The 17,398-nt window shown below is 53.6% G+C and overlaps 1 protein-coding gene across 7 annotated transcripts in view; it reads right to left on the bottom strand.

Moving 5' to 3' along the window:
* The window catches only part of LOC104154097 (otoferlin), a 119,304-nt gene extending 112,217 nt beyond the window's left edge, over window positions 1–7,087 (bottom strand). For 6 of the 7 annotated variants that reach the window (XM_068936679.1, XM_068936676.1, XM_068936678.1 and 3 more), the window contains exons 1-2: window positions 6,863–7,029; window positions 515–573 (exon numbers count right to left, since the gene is read on the bottom strand). In XM_068936679.1, the coding sequence (XP_068792780.1) occupies window positions 515–573; window positions 6,863–6,941 (138 nt within the window). In that variant the 5' untranslated portion in view covers window positions 6,942–7,029. Of the gene's footprint in view, window positions 1–514; window positions 574–6,862 lie in introns of all 7 variants that reach the window. The other variant, XM_068936681.1, reaches the window with a different exon arrangement.
* Window positions 7,088–17,398: the final 10,311 nt, after the last annotated feature.

The raw sequence follows: 17,398 nt of genomic DNA on the forward strand, positions 1-17,398 counted from the left end.
TGTGGCAGAGGGGAAAAGGCAGACATAAACCTAAGTCAAGCTACCAAGAGCATGGCAAGATTTTACCCCGTGGGGAAGTGGGGGGGCTGTAGGTCCCAATTAGTACATCGAGGGCACCCCACAGCCTCAGCCTTAGCCAAGCCATGGCCCTTATGATCCCCCCTTGGGAGACCTGTTTGGTATCTGCCCAGAGAAACCCCGGAGCCGGAAAAAAAGATGCCAACACACTCAGATTTGAGTTCTTCACCTACAACCACTTTTCCCCCTGTCCCTGATAATAGCTGTTCCTGCCATGGGAATCCCTCCCCTCTCCAGGCACCGGATCAAATAGCGAAACGAGCTCAGCATCTCTGCCCAGCACCGCTCCAATGTGGTGGCCCCACAGCGTTGCTAATAAGAGGAGACCTACCCTGAGGAGGGTGTTAAAATCTGAAGATGGGCATGCCCTGAAAGGATGTCACTGAAAAACAAACTGTAATTGCAAGACAGACCTAGGGGAAAAGACATCTCTTACCTCATCAAATCTGGCCTCATCCTCACAGTTTTCAAGCACTCGGGTGTAGAAGGAGAGCCCTGGAGAGAGGAGAGGAGAAACAGGTTGGTTAGACCAAGGCGAGAAGGCAGCAGGCCTGGGAGACCTGGGCAGGAGCTGGCATGAACCTGACACAGCTGTAGACGTGACCGTTGTGTGACCAGCAGCTGGACGCTCGTGGCAGAGCTTGCTCAGAGGGTGCAGGCATCAGAGGTTACCTCCAGGCTGGTCAACAAAAACATACAAGCCCTTCCCTGCCCAATTCCTGGCCGGACCGGTCATAGCCAGGGACAAGCTCTCCCTTTCCAGCTGGGACACATTCAAACTGCCCCAGGGAAAACCCATCCTGGGCTAAGCCTGCCCAGGGAAAGGTTGGGGCCAGGTGCATTGGCCCGGGTTATACCACAGTCTCGGAGGTGCATTCTTCACAGGGAGCCGGGCCAGATCTCAAAAGCACATCATCAGATGGGAGAGGGGACAAGAGAGGAGGAACAGCCAGATGTTGCTGTGGTGGAGGGGAAACCCTTGGAGAGGAGCCAAGTGTTTTTAATAGTTATTAAAATAGTTCTTGTTTTCCCAAGGAGCCCCAGATCAAAAGTTGCCTTGTGCTTTTGACTGCTCTCAGTAGGAAAATCTTTTTCTCTCCCCCCCTGCCCTGAGTCAGTATCTCTAGTTAATATCCACTTCATAACATTGCAGAAGGAAAAGTCATAAAAATGCCACTGTTTAGACACTGAATCAAAATGAAGCCTCTCGTTCCAGAAAGCCTCCTTAGCCATTAAAAACATCTCTGTTTCTAGCAAGGACAGCCTATGCACTGGGGAATCTGCTTTGGGCCCAGACTTACAGACAACCTCCAAAGTGGCTGCCTGGGTACCCCATACCACTGTGGGGTCAAAGTTTCCCTTTTTGTTTTGTTTTGTTTTTAAACCAAGGGTTGAGATATTCTAATGACATGTATCTTTGCAGGTAACACCTTACCCCTGCAGCTCATCTCTTCCTGATTCAATTGTTACACAAGGGCAATGAAAAGCCAGAAAATCGTTTTTTCAGATGCTGGCAGACGGTCTGCTCTTTGTAGCAGCAGAGCAAAACACCGGACTTGTGCAAAGGAAACCCAAAATGTGCCCCGCGTATCCCAAACCACCTCTGCAGGCTCCTGCGTGAACCATTTTGCTGGTGAGGGAACTGGGCAGAGGCTGGGACCCACTCCTCCACTGGGATGCAGCCACCAAGGCCACGCACCTCTCTGCTAACACACACGGCACCTGGAACTGACAACGCTTTCACCTTCACCCCAAGGGTCCAAACGTGCAGCTGAAGCTGCAGAGATGTGGCAATATATGGGAGCAAACTCAAGAGGAGACGTGCACAGGTCAGAAGAGGTCAATCAGTTTTACATGAACACATAAGAAGCAGTAGCTTGGAAAAGATACTCCAAAGGGGACAATCATCTGCCATCTGACCTATTTCTCCTGAGAGCACGTGTTTCAGCGAGTGACCACGGTGGGAACCCCCAACCCCATGGTCTTCTAGTCCAGCTAAGCATAACAGTAATTGCTTCATTAAAGTAATATCATTATCCAGTGGTGTCCAGTGGTGCTGGGGAGGGTGGGGGGGGTCTGTGTGAATGATCTCTCTCATTTACAGGCAGTTAATCCAGAGATGGAGCTCTTTTATAGCTCTATCCATGATCGAGTAGCTGATAAACACTCTAATTACAGCGGGGCTCTTCAGGTCCACTTCTACAAACGCAATCATGCTGGTCTGAGAGCGAAAACCCTGCTGCAGGCGAGATCAGCCCCCAGAACAAGGGCAAGCTCTTGCACTAGGCTGACTGCTACGGCTTTGATCATTGGGTGCACAAGCGCCGTCTGCAGCACACCGGCGTCCAGCTCGGGAGGAAAGATGTCTCATCATTATAAAGTATCTTGGTATCAGCGGGTGTAAAGAGGCTCAATGCAGAGGCAGCTGGGACAGGCATTTGCAGGGTGCTACGTGCTTCTATCCCACGCAAAACTTGCGCAAACTCAGTCACCGCTGGAGGACAGGCGTGCGTCCTTATGTTGGCTGGGAGGTGGCAGGGAGCAGGCACAAACCTAATGGGTGAGCTCAGGAAAACTCACAGATTCGCACCTCAGGTCTTCCCACTCCCTTCATGCCTGTTTGTTCTCCTACCCTGGATATTTGTTCTGGTCTTCCCACTGAAGCCAGCCTGAAGAGCAACTTTTTGCAGAAAATCCTCAATTTACCCATAAGTGAGTTTCACTTGCAGAGCAAAGAGGTGGAGAGCTGGAAACTCTGCTCAGTGGCAACTGATTTGGGGCTTTTCCGGCCTGTTTCAAGCAGCCTGGAGCACACCCAGGGCAGCTGCTGTGGAGTGACCAATGCTTTACAAATGACTGACATTAAAAAACACCCCCAAATCTCTTAGGAATAATTGAGAGGGTCACCAAGGCGCGTGAACCTGTAGGTTAGCACACACCTCATTTCCCCAGGGTAAGACTGGCCCCTGCACTGTGCCCCCTGGGATTTGGTGAGTGAAGCGGCCTGTGCCATCGTGGGAGATTGGTCCCTGTTATTTAGGGGTGGGATCAAATTTTGGCCACTCTGATGGGGTAGGAAAAGAGCCCATGTCACCACTCCACTTTCAGATTAGGAGTCAGAAAACTTGACAAGTCTTCTTGGCTTCTGCCATGGGTTCAGTGGGAAATGGTGAGCCAGAACCTTCTCCTATCTGTGCCTCGGTTTCTCCTATTTGTAATGTTCAAATACTGATGCTTCATATTGGCTCATAGGAATACAGGGATTCCTGGAAGAACATGAACAGAATTTTTTTATTCTCACCTTACACTTTAGTCAATCTCAGCCCTGCACTCCTTAAATGAGTATTTTCTCAGGAACAACCATTTCATAAGAGTAGTGCTTTATTAATCTCCTACTTGAGCTGAAGTCAAGCAGCGTTTCAGAGCACTGCCCCCTGCAAAAAATACACGCTGAAGCCACTTTCTTTAACTTCTGTGTGCAATAATAGGTCCTCTCAGCTGAATGAGCACACACCCACTAGGAAAGCTCTGCTCCAACTCCCCCCCCAGGCTGTGGTGCTGGAGGGCAGGGAGAGGGAAAGGGGGATGGCTGGCTGGCAGCATGACTAGCTGAAAGAACAGCACTTCCTGCAATACTCACTGGGCTGCAATAACCCTAGGAGAACCAGAATAATCATGAGTGTCAGCACAACGCTTCTTGTGCAAATTTTAGGAGTCCTCAGCAAAACCTGTAAGTTGGCGTGATCTGCATTCGGCGATTGCAGCTTTGCTCCACAGTGCACTGCAGGCGCTGCTGGGGTGGAAAGGGGAGACCTTCTGGGTGGGGGGTGGAGGATGGCTTAGACAACTGGACGTACAAGAGGCAGCAGAAGGAAGCAGCGACTTGATGGGCTGGTGGAGGTCACCTCGCTTCAGCTGAAGCATGAAGTGTCTGGTCTAAACAAGTCTAAAGCTCCCTCTAGAGTCCACGGGGAAAGACAGGGACAGCACAGCTTTGCCTTGCAAGGCAGAGGCAGAGTGCTCTCCGCCACCACCTCTGCTTTCGGGACTGTATGTAAATAGGCTTTGGAGCTGGATGCGCTAAATATTAACATGGCACTTTAAATTGCTGCTTCATTTACAGGCAACGCTTTCTGTGGTTTCTCTCCCTCAGCCCTTTGCAGTTTGCTTTGAAATACATCACCCTGCTAGTGGGGTCAGCTGGATTTTACTGTCACAGCAGCGCAACGGAAAGGCACCAGCGCTGTGGAGCATCCCAGGGTTTCTGGACAGCCCATGGCCAGGCAGGTTATCAGGTTTTGCAGAGCTTGTTTCCCCAATTGCTTATCAGCTCGACCTGCTGTCAGGCACAGAGGGTGGCACGACAAGGGAATGACACCAAAATCTCAGGGTTCAGCCCTACTGGGTCCAGTCACCAGGAGCAGCTGCTCTAGGTGGATTGAACTCGTGGAAGAGAGTGGCATTATGTCTCCTGGTCATGAGAGCACCTTGGCTGCCCAGAAAAAGCAGGGGAAGAGGTGTCCCTGACTGCACGTAGTGGTGATACCCTCTACATTCACAGAGTGAGATAAATCCCTCCTTTGCACAGAGGGTGCTTGAACAGACTTCCAGGAAAAAACAAATTTCCTACCCCTGACCCAACTGTCCTTGACGATCGCACCACATTTCTTTCTGGTGAGGAAATGTCCACAAGGAGCTCAGCTCCTCACTGCTCAGGACCAGGGGAAGGAAGCGCAGCTGTAAAGCTTAGCAAAGTCCTGACTGGAGCTAGCACTGCCTGATATGACAGCATGGGATGACTGAACTGGGGATGGGGACACGGGGGTCCTGGAGAAATGCCTGGAACCACACACGGGATTTGACAAGGGAATTGGCGGGAGCATTAGAGGTTGGATGAAACAAAAGTGTAACAGGTGGGAGATAATCCTGCAGGCAGGGGCATCTCCAAGGCAGGACTGGGAGGGGTCCCTGCGGAGCCATGTGACAGACAGCAGGGAAAGGCTGCACACCGGAGCAAGAGGGACAGGCAGGATGGGGTGGGAGAAGTTTGCACCTGCTTCCACTCTCTGAGACACTACCAGGCCAGGAAAGGCAGAGCTAACCCTGCTGTAGTATCCTGCCAGCTCCTCATCACCCCTCACCACCCGCAGGCTTGTGCCACCTCCCAGGCACCCAGCTGCATCCCAAGAGGCTGCACAGCATAGCTACAAGCCTTGGCAGTCCAACAGGGCCGAGGAGCATCTCTGAAAATGGGCATAATTTTCCAGCCAGTTCTTCTGGGCCAGCAGTAGCAACAGTAACTGATCCATGGTGCTGAGCAGCCAAGGAGCAGGGGATACTTGGCAGAGGCAGCAAGGCAGATCTTCCAGCTCTAAAGCCAGGGTGATATGCTACAAACGGCAGGAGACCCTCCAGGGGTGCTAAGCAATGCAGGGTGGTGGGGGGAACCTTCAGGCGAGCTACTCTGCAGTCCTCCAGAAACGGGTGCTGTCGCCCATTAGCCAGACCTTCGGCTCCCTGGTAGTGGCTCTTACGCGAGGGTGCCGAGGCAGGGAGCAAAACTGAGAGACTGCGTGAGGAGCCCACGGCCGTGCCGAGCTGGGACTGGACACCTGGGTCTGCCCTGCGCTCACCTGGAAAACTTGCCGTAGCCTTTGGCCCTCCTGCAGATCCACCCTCGCTACTGGGTGGGAGAGTGGTGGGGCTCCTCAGGGGGGAAGGTGTCTAAGGTTGGGACTGCTCAAGCCTTTGGTGTCGGCCAGGGGTAGCACTGAAGCACCTGTGCTGATCTCAGGACGCAGGGGCAGAGAAGAAGAAGAATTGCAGCCTTTTAATGACATTAAAGCGGTTCAACTGGGAGCGCAGACAAGGTTGTTTCAGGCAGTGCTTGGTGGTCTGGCTCTAGAGTAGCGAACATGTCTGTTCCTCTTCTCTCCCGTGCTGCCTCTGTATGCAGAAGGGGTTGCTATTCCTGACTCCCAGCCCCACGAGCTGTCAAGCCATCCCACGTACTCCTCTGCCTGCTGGCGGGCTCCAGCGCACAAAGCGCGATCGGAGCTGCCGCCGCGCTGCGAGCTCTCCGTGCTGGGTAACGCCTGCGGGGAGCCTGTCCCAAGCCTCCATGGGCTCTGGCAGGGGTTTGCCAGGTGCTGAGGATGCACCCGAGAGAGTTTATGCTCCTTTTGCAGCTTCTCCTGGATAGCTTTGGAGTTGGCAAAGACCAGAGCAGAAAAGAACAAAGCTGCAGCAGCCTTAGATAAAATTCCTGGGTCCCTGCTCAAGCAAATATCATCTCCTGGCTGTTGGAGCGACACTTTTGGGTAGGACAGCTTCACCACCCAAGTTTCAGCCCCTGACCCTCCTGCAGGGCTCTCCTGGCAGGTGGTCTCAGCCCTGCTCCCTCCAGCTGGGACACAGACCAGCACCGGGGAGGGTTTCGCCATGCTGGGACTTCGCTGACTTTTTCCTGGACAAATCCCCATCCCCAGGGGCTGCTTGTAGCCGGTAGCATGGGGGGGCGCAGTGTCCCCAGCTGGGCTCTGGTAGGCAGGTGGACCCCAGGGGAGCAGCCCTGGCAGAGGGCTCATGCCCACTCCTCCTCCGGGGAAGCCCGCAGAGCTGGCCACCGCGCCACAGGTTCACGTCTCACCTTCCCCCAGCCAACGCCGCTGCGCCGCTGGGCTCTGTGGCTGCGGTGGGGAAACTGAGGCAGGGACCAGCGAGGCGGCCAGCTCGGGCCGGGAACGTCCCCTCCCTCCCCGTCCCGTGTCCCAGCCCCCGGTACCTCGGAAAGCCGCCTTGGCGATCCGGTCGGCTTTGCCGCGGAGGCCGGAGACGGTGCGGAGCCGAAGCTGCAGGGCCATGGTGCGATGCGCGGAGCCGGGATGCGATGCGCGGAGCCGCGGTGCGCGGAGCCGGGATGCGATGCGCGGAGCTGCGGGGAAGCTGGGATGCGGTACCCGGAGCCGGGATGCAGTGCCGGGATGCGGTGCCCGGAGCCGCGGTGCGGTGCGCGTCCCGTCCCGCCCCCCCCCCCCTCCACCCCAGCCCCTCTCAATTATTCACCAGCGGCTGCTCCGCGCCCGGCTCCGCGCACCGCCCCCGGCCGCAGCCTCGGCGCCGCCCGCCTCCCCGCCACCCCCGCCGCGGTTCTGGCCCCTGCTGGGAAGGAGCGGGGTTTGGGAGGGGGGCGAGGGCTGCAAGGGACTTTTCTCCCTCCAGTTGCAAGGGGTTTTGGAAGGGGGGGCCCGGTGGGGAAACTGAGGCAGGGCTTCCCCCCCCCGCCCTCCAGCATGCGCCATGCAGGTTCATGGACAGCCTGGCCCAGATGCTCAGCCCCCAACTCTTCCCCGGACCCACAGAAATCTTGAAGCACCCCCCCCCCCCCAAAGCGTGCTGCCAGCTGGAGCCTCTGGGACAAGATTTCTGCCCCACTCTGTCTTCTCCAAGCCCCAGGGGAGAATGAGACAGGAAGGTTCCTGGGAGACCTGAGGGCAGACCCCACCACTTGGGATCACCAGGAGGGCCAAGAGCAGGCCAGCGAGGTGACAGTGGGTTGTGCTAGCTCCTATCCAGCCTCAGCAGGGCGATGCCATCCCCGGGGGTAAGCACCCAGCCTGGGCAGGGTCAGGGTAGCCCCTGCCCCCTTCCCTCTCTGGTCCACGTGGAGCCTTCTGTGCAGTCCAGGGTCTGGGAGCACTCCCCACCCCATGGGACCACCAAGGACCCCCTCTTTTGGGGGCTCTGCTAACAGCATCTCCTGGGGTCATTAGCAAGACATGAGTGGGCAGTTATCCACCCCCTTCCAGTGCCAGCCAGAGGGGGAGGAAGGAAGAGTTAAGATCACCACCACGCATCACCCATTGCTATGTGTTGCCTGATCATGGTCCTTCAACTAGTCCATTAACAGATTTGGCTTAAAGGAAGGGCTATGTCTTGCTGGAGCATTGCTGCACGCAGAAAGGGACCTGGAAATACAGGCACTATGCTGATGCACTGTATAGCTATTTGATCCCAGCTTGGAAGAGCTGTTTATTAAACGCCAGCAGTTGCCTCGCTCTGCTGTGCAGTTTATCTGAGCTGTGCCTCTGCTTTCTGCTCCATGCTCCCCTTTATAGACCACAGTTGCCAAAGACAGACAGAAATTTTAGTCTGAACCTCAACAGGACTGAATGGGGTTGCAAGACATAAATAACAACTTCAAAACCTGGACTTTCAGGCCCAGTTTGGTGTGAGCCTTCCCTACAGAACTGCATGTGAAAATCTTCTTTCCTGGAGCCTTAAAACTTGTCCGTTATTTCAAGAAATATGATTGACACAGATTTTATGGTTGCTACATAGGTTTGGGAAGGAAGAGCATAGAAGTCAGGGCATCTCGTGGGCTTGCCTGCCTTACATGCCTTCCTCTTCCTGCTTGGGCAATTCCCAGAAGAGTACGCCTGTGCTGAAGAGTGAGCTCAGGAGAGCTTTCATATCATTAGATAGAGAGGTGAGGGTGAAACCTTCATAAACAGAAAATAAAACACTGGCAATAAGGCATCCGTTTCCATCTACCACATCACAGTCTATTAGAGAGCTTGCATTCCTGTCATCCCGCCAGCAGAAAATATCATTGTGCTCATTCATAAGTGCCCGTGAGTGAACAAACTTGTGGGGATTAATACCGAGTGTCACTTCTTATTAGGTTCATAAGTATATCCTGGCAGCGCTTGCCCGAGCGCTGTAACACAAAGGGAGAAGGTGACCCTGAAGGTACCAACCTGCTGTACTCGGACTGCTGCTGAGCACAGTGTCTGCTGAGACAAGCCTCCTCCAACTTACTACCAGCATCTCGAGCAGCTTTAGTAAGATGCAGTAGTTATGGCCCTATGAAGTTCCTCATTCAAAGACTGCTCATTTTTGTTGTGATCCAGTGCAATGCATGTCAGCACCTTTGCCTTCCCCAGCTCTGTTTCTATGTAACACCAGCACTGGCATCACACCTGGCTCTCGAACGGAGTGAATTACACCAGCATTTCTAGAAGTCACTTGCAGGACAATGTATGTTGCGTTAGAAGCAAAAGTACAACAGAAAACACCTTCTACATCACATAATAAAGTTTAAACCCCTTATTTGATATCAGAAAGTTGCTAACTAAGTAAAAAAAAAAATCAGATGTAAGGTACGTTGACTGAAGATAATCAGCGCCTCAGAAAATAGGACTGCTCATTTAGAGCTGCAACATGTGGTTGGACGAGTGATGGTAGGTGACCACTCTGAAAACACCAGCCTATGCTAACAAGCGCAAAAGATTTTTTTTAAAGAAGGAGCTAGTTAAGATTATGATTTTATTTTCTGCTTTTATTTTATATGACATCCCAGGACATGATTTAACTGTTGCTACTGCAAGAGTGCAGGTGGAGAGCCCTTATGGAATGCTAAAGCATAGTTTTATTCCTGGATTTAAATAAAGACAAGCAGCAAAGTAAGGAAGAAGAGATCAAGCTGGGAGAGGATATCACACACGGGTCTTCAATACAGAGCATCATATCTGAGTGTGGTCTGGTAACTAAAGTCACGGAGAGCAGCGCCAGAAATTAATGACTTTCAGCAGCTGGACATAAGGATCTTCTTAACATGCCATAACCCAGCAAAGCCTGCCTGACATGGCACCAGCAGAGGCTTTTTGCAGTCCTTCCAGCCTATACAGGCTGTCACGATGGTCAAAATGCAACAGGTGTCCATCTAGATGCTCCTTCCCACAGCGAGAAGCAAAGAGAAAACCCTCATTACTGAGTATTTCAACAGATTAGGAGTGAAGCTTCCAGCCAGTGACAACGGAGAACATTTAAGCACGTGCTTGGCTTCTGCAAGTGTTTGCATCTTGCTGTTTGCAATGGGATTTAAGTCTGTTGGCCGTTCTCATGAGCGGTTTAAGGTTCCTTCCGGAACAGAGGTGTGCCAGTGCATGTGCATAAACTTCCCCTGTGGTTCACACGCTCATACCTAAAGAGGTTGCTAGAGCTCAGCGTTGGTATCATCTCTTTCTAATGGGGAAAGATCTACGTTGCATGCCCCTGGTGATTTATCTATCCATTATACCTGGAAATTGGATAATGAAAACGAGTAGGAAGAACACAGAAATCCAGCAGCAAAGAAGTCAGCAAAACACAATAGCTGTGAAAGCTCGGTGCATTCAAAATGTTCTCTCCGTCATGAGAGCTAAAGAGGCCTGGGTATCATTAACAGAACGATATGAGAAAATGCCTTTTATAAACATTAATTTCAATTTTCGCAATGTCTCGGCAATTTTTACATCGCTGCATGTGAATAAAATTACACACCCACCTCTGAATCACTGATGGTTGTTCATATTTACTATGGGTTTACACCAAAGGCAAGGAGGAAGGAGCTGCTTGCCACAGCAGAATCCGACCTTAACCAGCCACTCTGAGCACACCTCCAACAGCACCAATATCCCTTTAAAATATCTCCAATCACATATACTGAAGCAATAGCCTTATGATGATGCTACAGAACCTTGAGTCCAAAAGTAATGAAATTTTCTCTTCTTAACTCTTTCTCTCTATTTTTTCCAGCTCTTCTCTTCCCACGCTTAGAAAAATCATATCAGCCTCCCATTTGTCAAACAACTGAGATCCTTTATTTTAATTATAGAAAGTTGCTGTGTTTTTCTTTTCTCCATATTTGTGGGCTGTATCAAAGGCATCATGTTTGGGGACTGATTTCAGCCCCTTTCATTGACAGGAATCTCTGGACTGGGCTCTGAGTGACATTTGAGTGCTAATGGGATGCTAATATACTGTGTAAGAGTGTGTGTGAGTACGGACGTATATTTTCCTACGTTGAGCATGTTTCTCTTCTCACATCATCCAGAACTTTATAAAATACCCAGGAGCCCAATAGTCCAAGTGGATCCAGGAAGTGGTAACACTCCTGCTGAACCTAAATAAGGCAGTTCACGTTCCCATAACGTATCAGTATCGGACTTACAGCACAATAAATGCACCCACATGGGCCATCTCTGCAAAATAGCCCTCTCCAATCTTTTTCCTCGATTGCTAGAAAGCCCTGTCGGATGCCTGTGCAAACCCCTTTCATTGCATCTGCTCCTTGAGCAGATCAGCACCACGCTGCTTCTCGAATCCCTTTGGACAGGAATTCGGCATTCAATAAAAACAGCAGCAACGGAGAGCGTTTCATCCTGCTGGACTGGGGCACTGACCCAGCTCTCCACTAGCTTGCTGGAGACAGGCTCGCACAGCCCTGCGTGCAGCGATCGGATGCTGCCAGGCAGATTGCATTTCACTTTGCTGCCCTCGCTCCTACAGACAGGCATCTAGCACGGCACAGCACACTGAAGGAGCGAGCGAACCCTGAGGAGGGGGGCGCACAGTGCTCCGGCGGCTGCAGGCACCGCGCTTTGGGCACAGCAAGTTGGCAGCGCCATGGTGCTGGCAAGGCCAACGCAGCAGCAGGTGGAGAGGAGAAGTACAGAACAATTATGCAGCTCTGGCTGGAGTGGAGCTGGGCTCCTTTCAAACACGTGCAAAATATCCTTATTGGAGAGCTCTTGAGCTGGGACACGCAGCAGCTTTGTGCAAGGATTTCATTTTCCAGTGGGTGATTTTGCTAAGAGAAATATTACCTGTCTCTTCTGCTAGGGTGCCTTATTTATTTATTTTAAAGCCTGCAGTGCTCAGCTCTGCAGATTCCTGTGCTGGATCCACAGTCTGGTGAGGTCACTGGAGGCTTCGACTTCAAAACCTGCGGGAGCCTGCCACCACACCACAGCCCCTGCTCACATCTATTACTGTGGCCCCAAACACAAATCCGAGTGCAGAATAGGAGCAGCAGCAGCCCCAGCTTTTCCAGCCCCATCAGGAGGGCAATCCTGGCTGATGGGAAAGGGCCATCCAGGCTCCATCATCCCTTGGCTGCTGCCGAAAGCACAGGAAGGAACAGAAGTTCCAGAAGTTGTCTTCTGCAACGCGTGTGTTCCTCAGGCCAACTCCAGAGCCTGCCATCACAGGCACCAAGTACCAGAACTTCCTGGCTTTGAGGGTTAGAAATGGGTGTTTATTAATTTTCCACTGGGACTCACCTCCATGCTGTTTTGGCCCTGCTCTTCCTTGTGCAGACTCTGCCCCGTCACCCCGAAAGCAAACTTTGAGCTAGACCCTTGGAGGGTGAGTGACAAGGAGACCCTCATGAAGGGGAGCGTGCAAACCAAAGCTCCTTTCTGGAGACAGGGTACAAACAGTAGCTTTGATTCAATAGCAAGAAGAGGGTCTCCCCAGCCTGGCCTCCAGGCAGTTGCAGCATGCAGTGTTTCTGTTAAGCACAGCTTTGCACCCAAGTGATGTTAGAGACATTGGCTGCCTCCCAGCTTGCCTAGTCTCCTGGCCACGTTCCCACGTGCGTGATGCAGCTTGCAAACAAAAGCTGAACCAGGCATCCTTCTGCATGGAAACCTGGAGTAAAACCTCACCAGATTCATCAAAAGCTGCATTGGGTCAGGATACTCCTAGCTGAGGAGTTGCAAGACTCCTCTAGCCCTTTGGCTGAGGAGGTGTAAGGTGCTTTACAAATCTCACTTGCACCTCGCAACAGCTCTCTAGAAAGCAGTTGCACTTATTTAGCCTCACGGGAGAGGAAATTAAAGCACCTATTGATGGACTGCCCTATGGACTGTGTACTGTAAGCACGTTGATAGCGTCTAAGAAACTCATCAAGGACTGCAGAAATCTGGTCCCAGGAACAAGCAGAAAAAGGGCTGGGAGTAACCCTTATTCCCTGCAGTTGTTCCTCTCTCCGCTCACAGACTCTCCGTCTCGCAGATCGCAGCTGGAGGACTCTCTTCCTCTGCTTGCCTCTGCCGCTCAAAGTTTCTCTCCATCTGCTGTCATCCCCCCAACTGCAGCTGAACTGTTCATTCAGTTCTGAAGGGTTTTGAGGATGCAACTGTCATGAACAAGGCTTTGTGGGATGAAGTTATATGGTATTATCTATAATTTTGAGTGCTGCAGTGGGCGGCTCTCCATGAGTATATCAGTTTCGGGGGGAAAAAAGGGGAGGGAAGAAATGCTGTGGAGACAGTTTCTGTACCCAAGCAGAAGCGTGAGCAAATTAAAGGGCTTGCTAAGAAAGGGGGAATGCACAGGACCAGTCAGTCCTAGGAGGAGAAACTTGCCTTTCTAAATCAGTCCTTACAAGGTGTCTTCATGAAATCTTCATAACAGACTGCCCTACACCGGTGCAAACATGCAGGGGAAAGGCATGAGCTCTGCACCTTTAATAACAGCCAGTCATTCTACATTCCCCCTGGACCACATCACAAGACCTCCACCGAGCTCCAGAGAAATTGAATTTGAGCTCAGTCCACAGCTGTCCAGGTGCTCAGACCACACAGGGAAGAGAGATGCAGGAAGGCAGGCCAGGATGTGCTTCCAGGATATGCACAACCAGTCCAGTCTCTCCTGGGAGTGTCCTACCCTCCACATCTGCATGGGAGACACCTGGACCCTGGCTTCCTGGCAGCCCACCCAAAAGCAGCATTTGCAGGCAGATGATGAAGATGTCCTCAGAGGAAACCACAAGTTTGGGAGCTCTGAGACAGATCTCACAGCCAAGGACCTGTGGCTAATTTCCAGAATCACCCTGCTCGTGGTGAGACTCCTGCTCCAGCAGAGGTGTTAGTTATATTATTCTTTTCTCTCTTTCTCACTCCCCTCCATCTCCCTGCTCTTACCTCTGAATGAATTTCCTAAGAGCAGTCCTCTCCCTTCAGCCTTTTTTTGCTTGACTGAACCAGCTGAGCTCTTGCCATGTCCTCCTGAAGGACAGGTCCTCCCTTCCCTGCACCTCTTCTGGGCTCAACTTCCCAGGCCAGGGTGAGCACAGCGGTGCCCTGGGCTCCTGGTCACCTCCCCAGGCCTTACTCAAAGGCAGAAACACTCCTCGTCTCCTCTGGTAGCTGCTAACATCCCAGCTGTCCTTCTCCAGCTGCCCATGGAGTGCCCATGGGTGGCTTTGAGGAGCATGAGGAGAGCTCTGCCTGCACCCAGTGAGTTATTTCTGGGCAATATTCCCACCCTCCTTCCCCACAGAGCCTCCCAACCTGTCCTCATCTGTTTTACCTGCTCTCTCCTTTCACACCAGGTTCATTAATGAAAACATGAACTGCAGCAGGTCCCAAGTTGGTTGCTGAAGAACTTCACTGTTAGGCTCTCTCCAGCCTGGCTGCTTTCCTTTCACCACAACCAGTGTCCTTCACTCTCTCAGCTGGTTCTTCACCCAGTTCACAAGTCTTGTATTAATTTCTACCTCCTCCAGCTGGGCCAAGAGTTAATCTCCCCTCTATCAAGCTGTATTAACCCCAGCTGGAGGAGATCTGTTCCCTTCGCCCATCTAGAGGATCAGGTGTTTTCAAAGAAAGCAATCTAGCTGGTCTAGCATGATTGACTTCTTGGTAAATCCATTTGGCCTTTTACATCATTTTCCATTTACCTTCTTATCTTCCCATTTTATCCCTCCCAGACCTGTTTGAAAGCCTTGCAGTTCGCTGATACCAGGATAGCAAACCTGCAGGGAGCCAGCTAACTTCTCCTTCTTTCTTAAATGCCAGAACTATAGTTGTTACTCAAGAGTCGTAGCAATGCAGCAGCTCTCTCAATGCATAGAATCCTTTTACAAACTCCAGCATTGAAGTTTCCCCATTTTCCTGAATTCAGCACAATTTTAAAATGTAGCTATCCAAAACTATCTGCGGGGCGTCTCCCTGCCGGAGCCCGCTGGCTCTGGGCCCATCGGCTCGGTGAAGCCGCCTGCAATCCGACAGCGCCAGGGCCATGTGGGCATCATGCTGCATCCTCCTCCTGTATCAAACAACTTTGTCAAGCTGTTTCTGGGGTGAGCAGTCAAGTGCTAAATGCTTTTAACTCGGAGAGTAACACCTGCCTGGTATTAAAATGCTTGGATGAAACACCTGAATTTTAGGTGAAGTGAGAAAAGCTTTCCTGCAGCACGTTTGGCTAGACTGCAGGCTGATATTAATCCCTATAAATTCCCACCTGGGCAGAGATGAGGAGCCGTCCCTGTGCAGCAGACTGATGTGCACGTGCTCCGGTTTCCCACCAGACCTGTGCTGGCTGAATCCATATTTCACTGGGTGCTAGACGGGAAAGCAGTAAGAGCCTGAGAGGTCAGGGCTGTGCTGTGAGCCAGGGGTCCAGCCCCGCTCCGAAAAGAGACGGTCAGAGATGGGCCGTGGGTTGCACGGCTCTGCCCAGGAACAACCGCAGTGGCTCTATCTTGGTCGCAGGGAAAGCAACCCCGCAGGGGTTTTGGAAATATGGGAACTTAAGGCCGTGTAAACCCAGAAAGGCCACTAGACCTGCTTGTGTTGGGAGGGGAGGGAGATGTTTTCCGATTCAAAGGGATGAGGTGGGTATGGAAAGCCCCTCTGGATTTCTCTTTTCTTTCTTTCTTTCTTCATTTACTTTTCTCTTTGTCTGTAGTCTCTCCGAACTCAGATCAAGACAGAGATAAAGAGCAGCCCACTTTAATCCCAGCACCTTCCCATGCCTGAGCACTTGCCTCTGCAAGCCTAATGACGCTGTTGGAACAGTATGTGCCTCCATCTGTGTAAATAATCTATTTTTTTTAATGCTGATTCCTCATATGCAATTGACCCTTCCCAAATGCCTATGGGGGCAGGTCCTCCGTCACCTTCCTCGAGGCAGGAAAAGCTCTCAGGGCACTGCCGTAAAGGTCTGAACCCAAATCCTAAACCCATTCAGAGGTACCAATGTTAAAATGCTCTTAATCCGATCTTAATCCGGGAGGCAGGAATGGGCGGACGCCGTCACCGTCATCACGATCCTGCCACAAAGGGCAATCAGCCAAATTGCGTCCCCTTCTGGGGCTGGGTGAGGCTGGAGGCTGGGGGGTCTGGGGGTGCTGCGGTGGGTGCCGGGGGTCAGGCAAGGGGAGGCGGCTGGGCTCGCCTCCCCCCTTGCGTGGAGCTCAGCGCCCTTGGCTCCTCCTGGGGCACGGGGGGGGGTCGGATGGGCAGCGGCTGGCGTGCAAGGCTGGTGGGTGCAGGTGATGCTGGGGGTGGGCAGGGGAAGGGGGTTTTAGGGAGCTGGAGGTGCAGAGGGGCTGCAGTGGGATGCAGGGATTGGTAGGGGGGTGCATGTGGGTGATGGGTGCAGTAGGGACTGTCATGGTGCTGGGGGGGGCACTAGGGGAGGAGGGGATGTCACGGTGCTGGGAGGGCAGCTGGGGGGGTGGCTGCAAGGGTGGGTGCTGAGGGGGAGGGTGCAGGGGTGGGTGCTGGAGAGGTGCTGGGGGGGAGCAGCTGTGGGTGCCTGGAGAGGTACTGGAGGGCTGCAGGGGGGTGCTGGGGGGGGGGGAGTCGGGGTGGGTGCAGCAGTGGGTGCTGGGGGGAGACAGGGAGATGGGGGTGCAGGGGGTGCTGCAGTGGGTGCCGGGGGGGGGGGGAGACAGGGATATGGGGGTGCTGGGGGGGGATAGGGATATGGGGGGCCGGGGGGGCCGGGGTTGCCCCCGTTGCCCGGTGACGATGTTCGTTACCGGCCGGGCGGAGCCGAGCGGGACCGAACCGGGCCGGGCCATGGGCAGCCGCCGCGCAGGGACCTGCCGCAGCCCGCGCACGGCCGGCGCCGGGTAGGGGCTGGGCACGGCCAGGCCGGCACCCGGGACCCGCACCCTGCACCAGGGACCCCCCACCGAGACTTCCTCCCCCCCTCCGGGACCCGCACCCTGCCCCAGGGACCCCGCACCCGGGACCCACACACTGCCCCAGGGACCCCCGCACCTGGGATCCCGCACCCTGCACAGACCCTGCACCCTTGCACAGACCCTGCACCCTTGCACGCACCCTGCACCCTGCCCCAGGGACCCCCCACCCCCACCCCAGGGAGCCTGCACAGACCCCGCACCCTGCACAGACCCTGCACCCTGCCCCAGGGACCCCCCACCCCAGGGAGCCTGCACAGACCCCGCAACCGGGACCCTCCACCCTGCACAGACCCCGCACCCTGCACAGACCCTGCACCCTGCCCCAGGGACCCCCCCACCCTACCCCAGGGAGCCTGCACAGACCCTGCAACCGGGACCCTCCACCCTGCACGGACTCCGCACCCTGCACGGACCCTGCACCCTACCCCAGGGACGCTGCACAGACCCCACACTCAGGACCTCGCACCCTGCACGGACCCTACACCCTTGCACGGACCTTACACCCTGCCCCCAGCACCCTACATCCTGCCCCAACCCTCCACCCTGCCCCAGGGA

The sequence above is a fragment of the Struthio camelus genome, chromosome 3 (genome assembly GCF_040807025.1).
Source record: "Struthio camelus isolate bStrCam1 chromosome 3, bStrCam1.hap1, whole genome shotgun sequence".
Classification (NCBI taxonomy): Eukaryota; Metazoa; Chordata; class Aves; order Struthioniformes; family Struthionidae; genus Struthio; species Struthio camelus.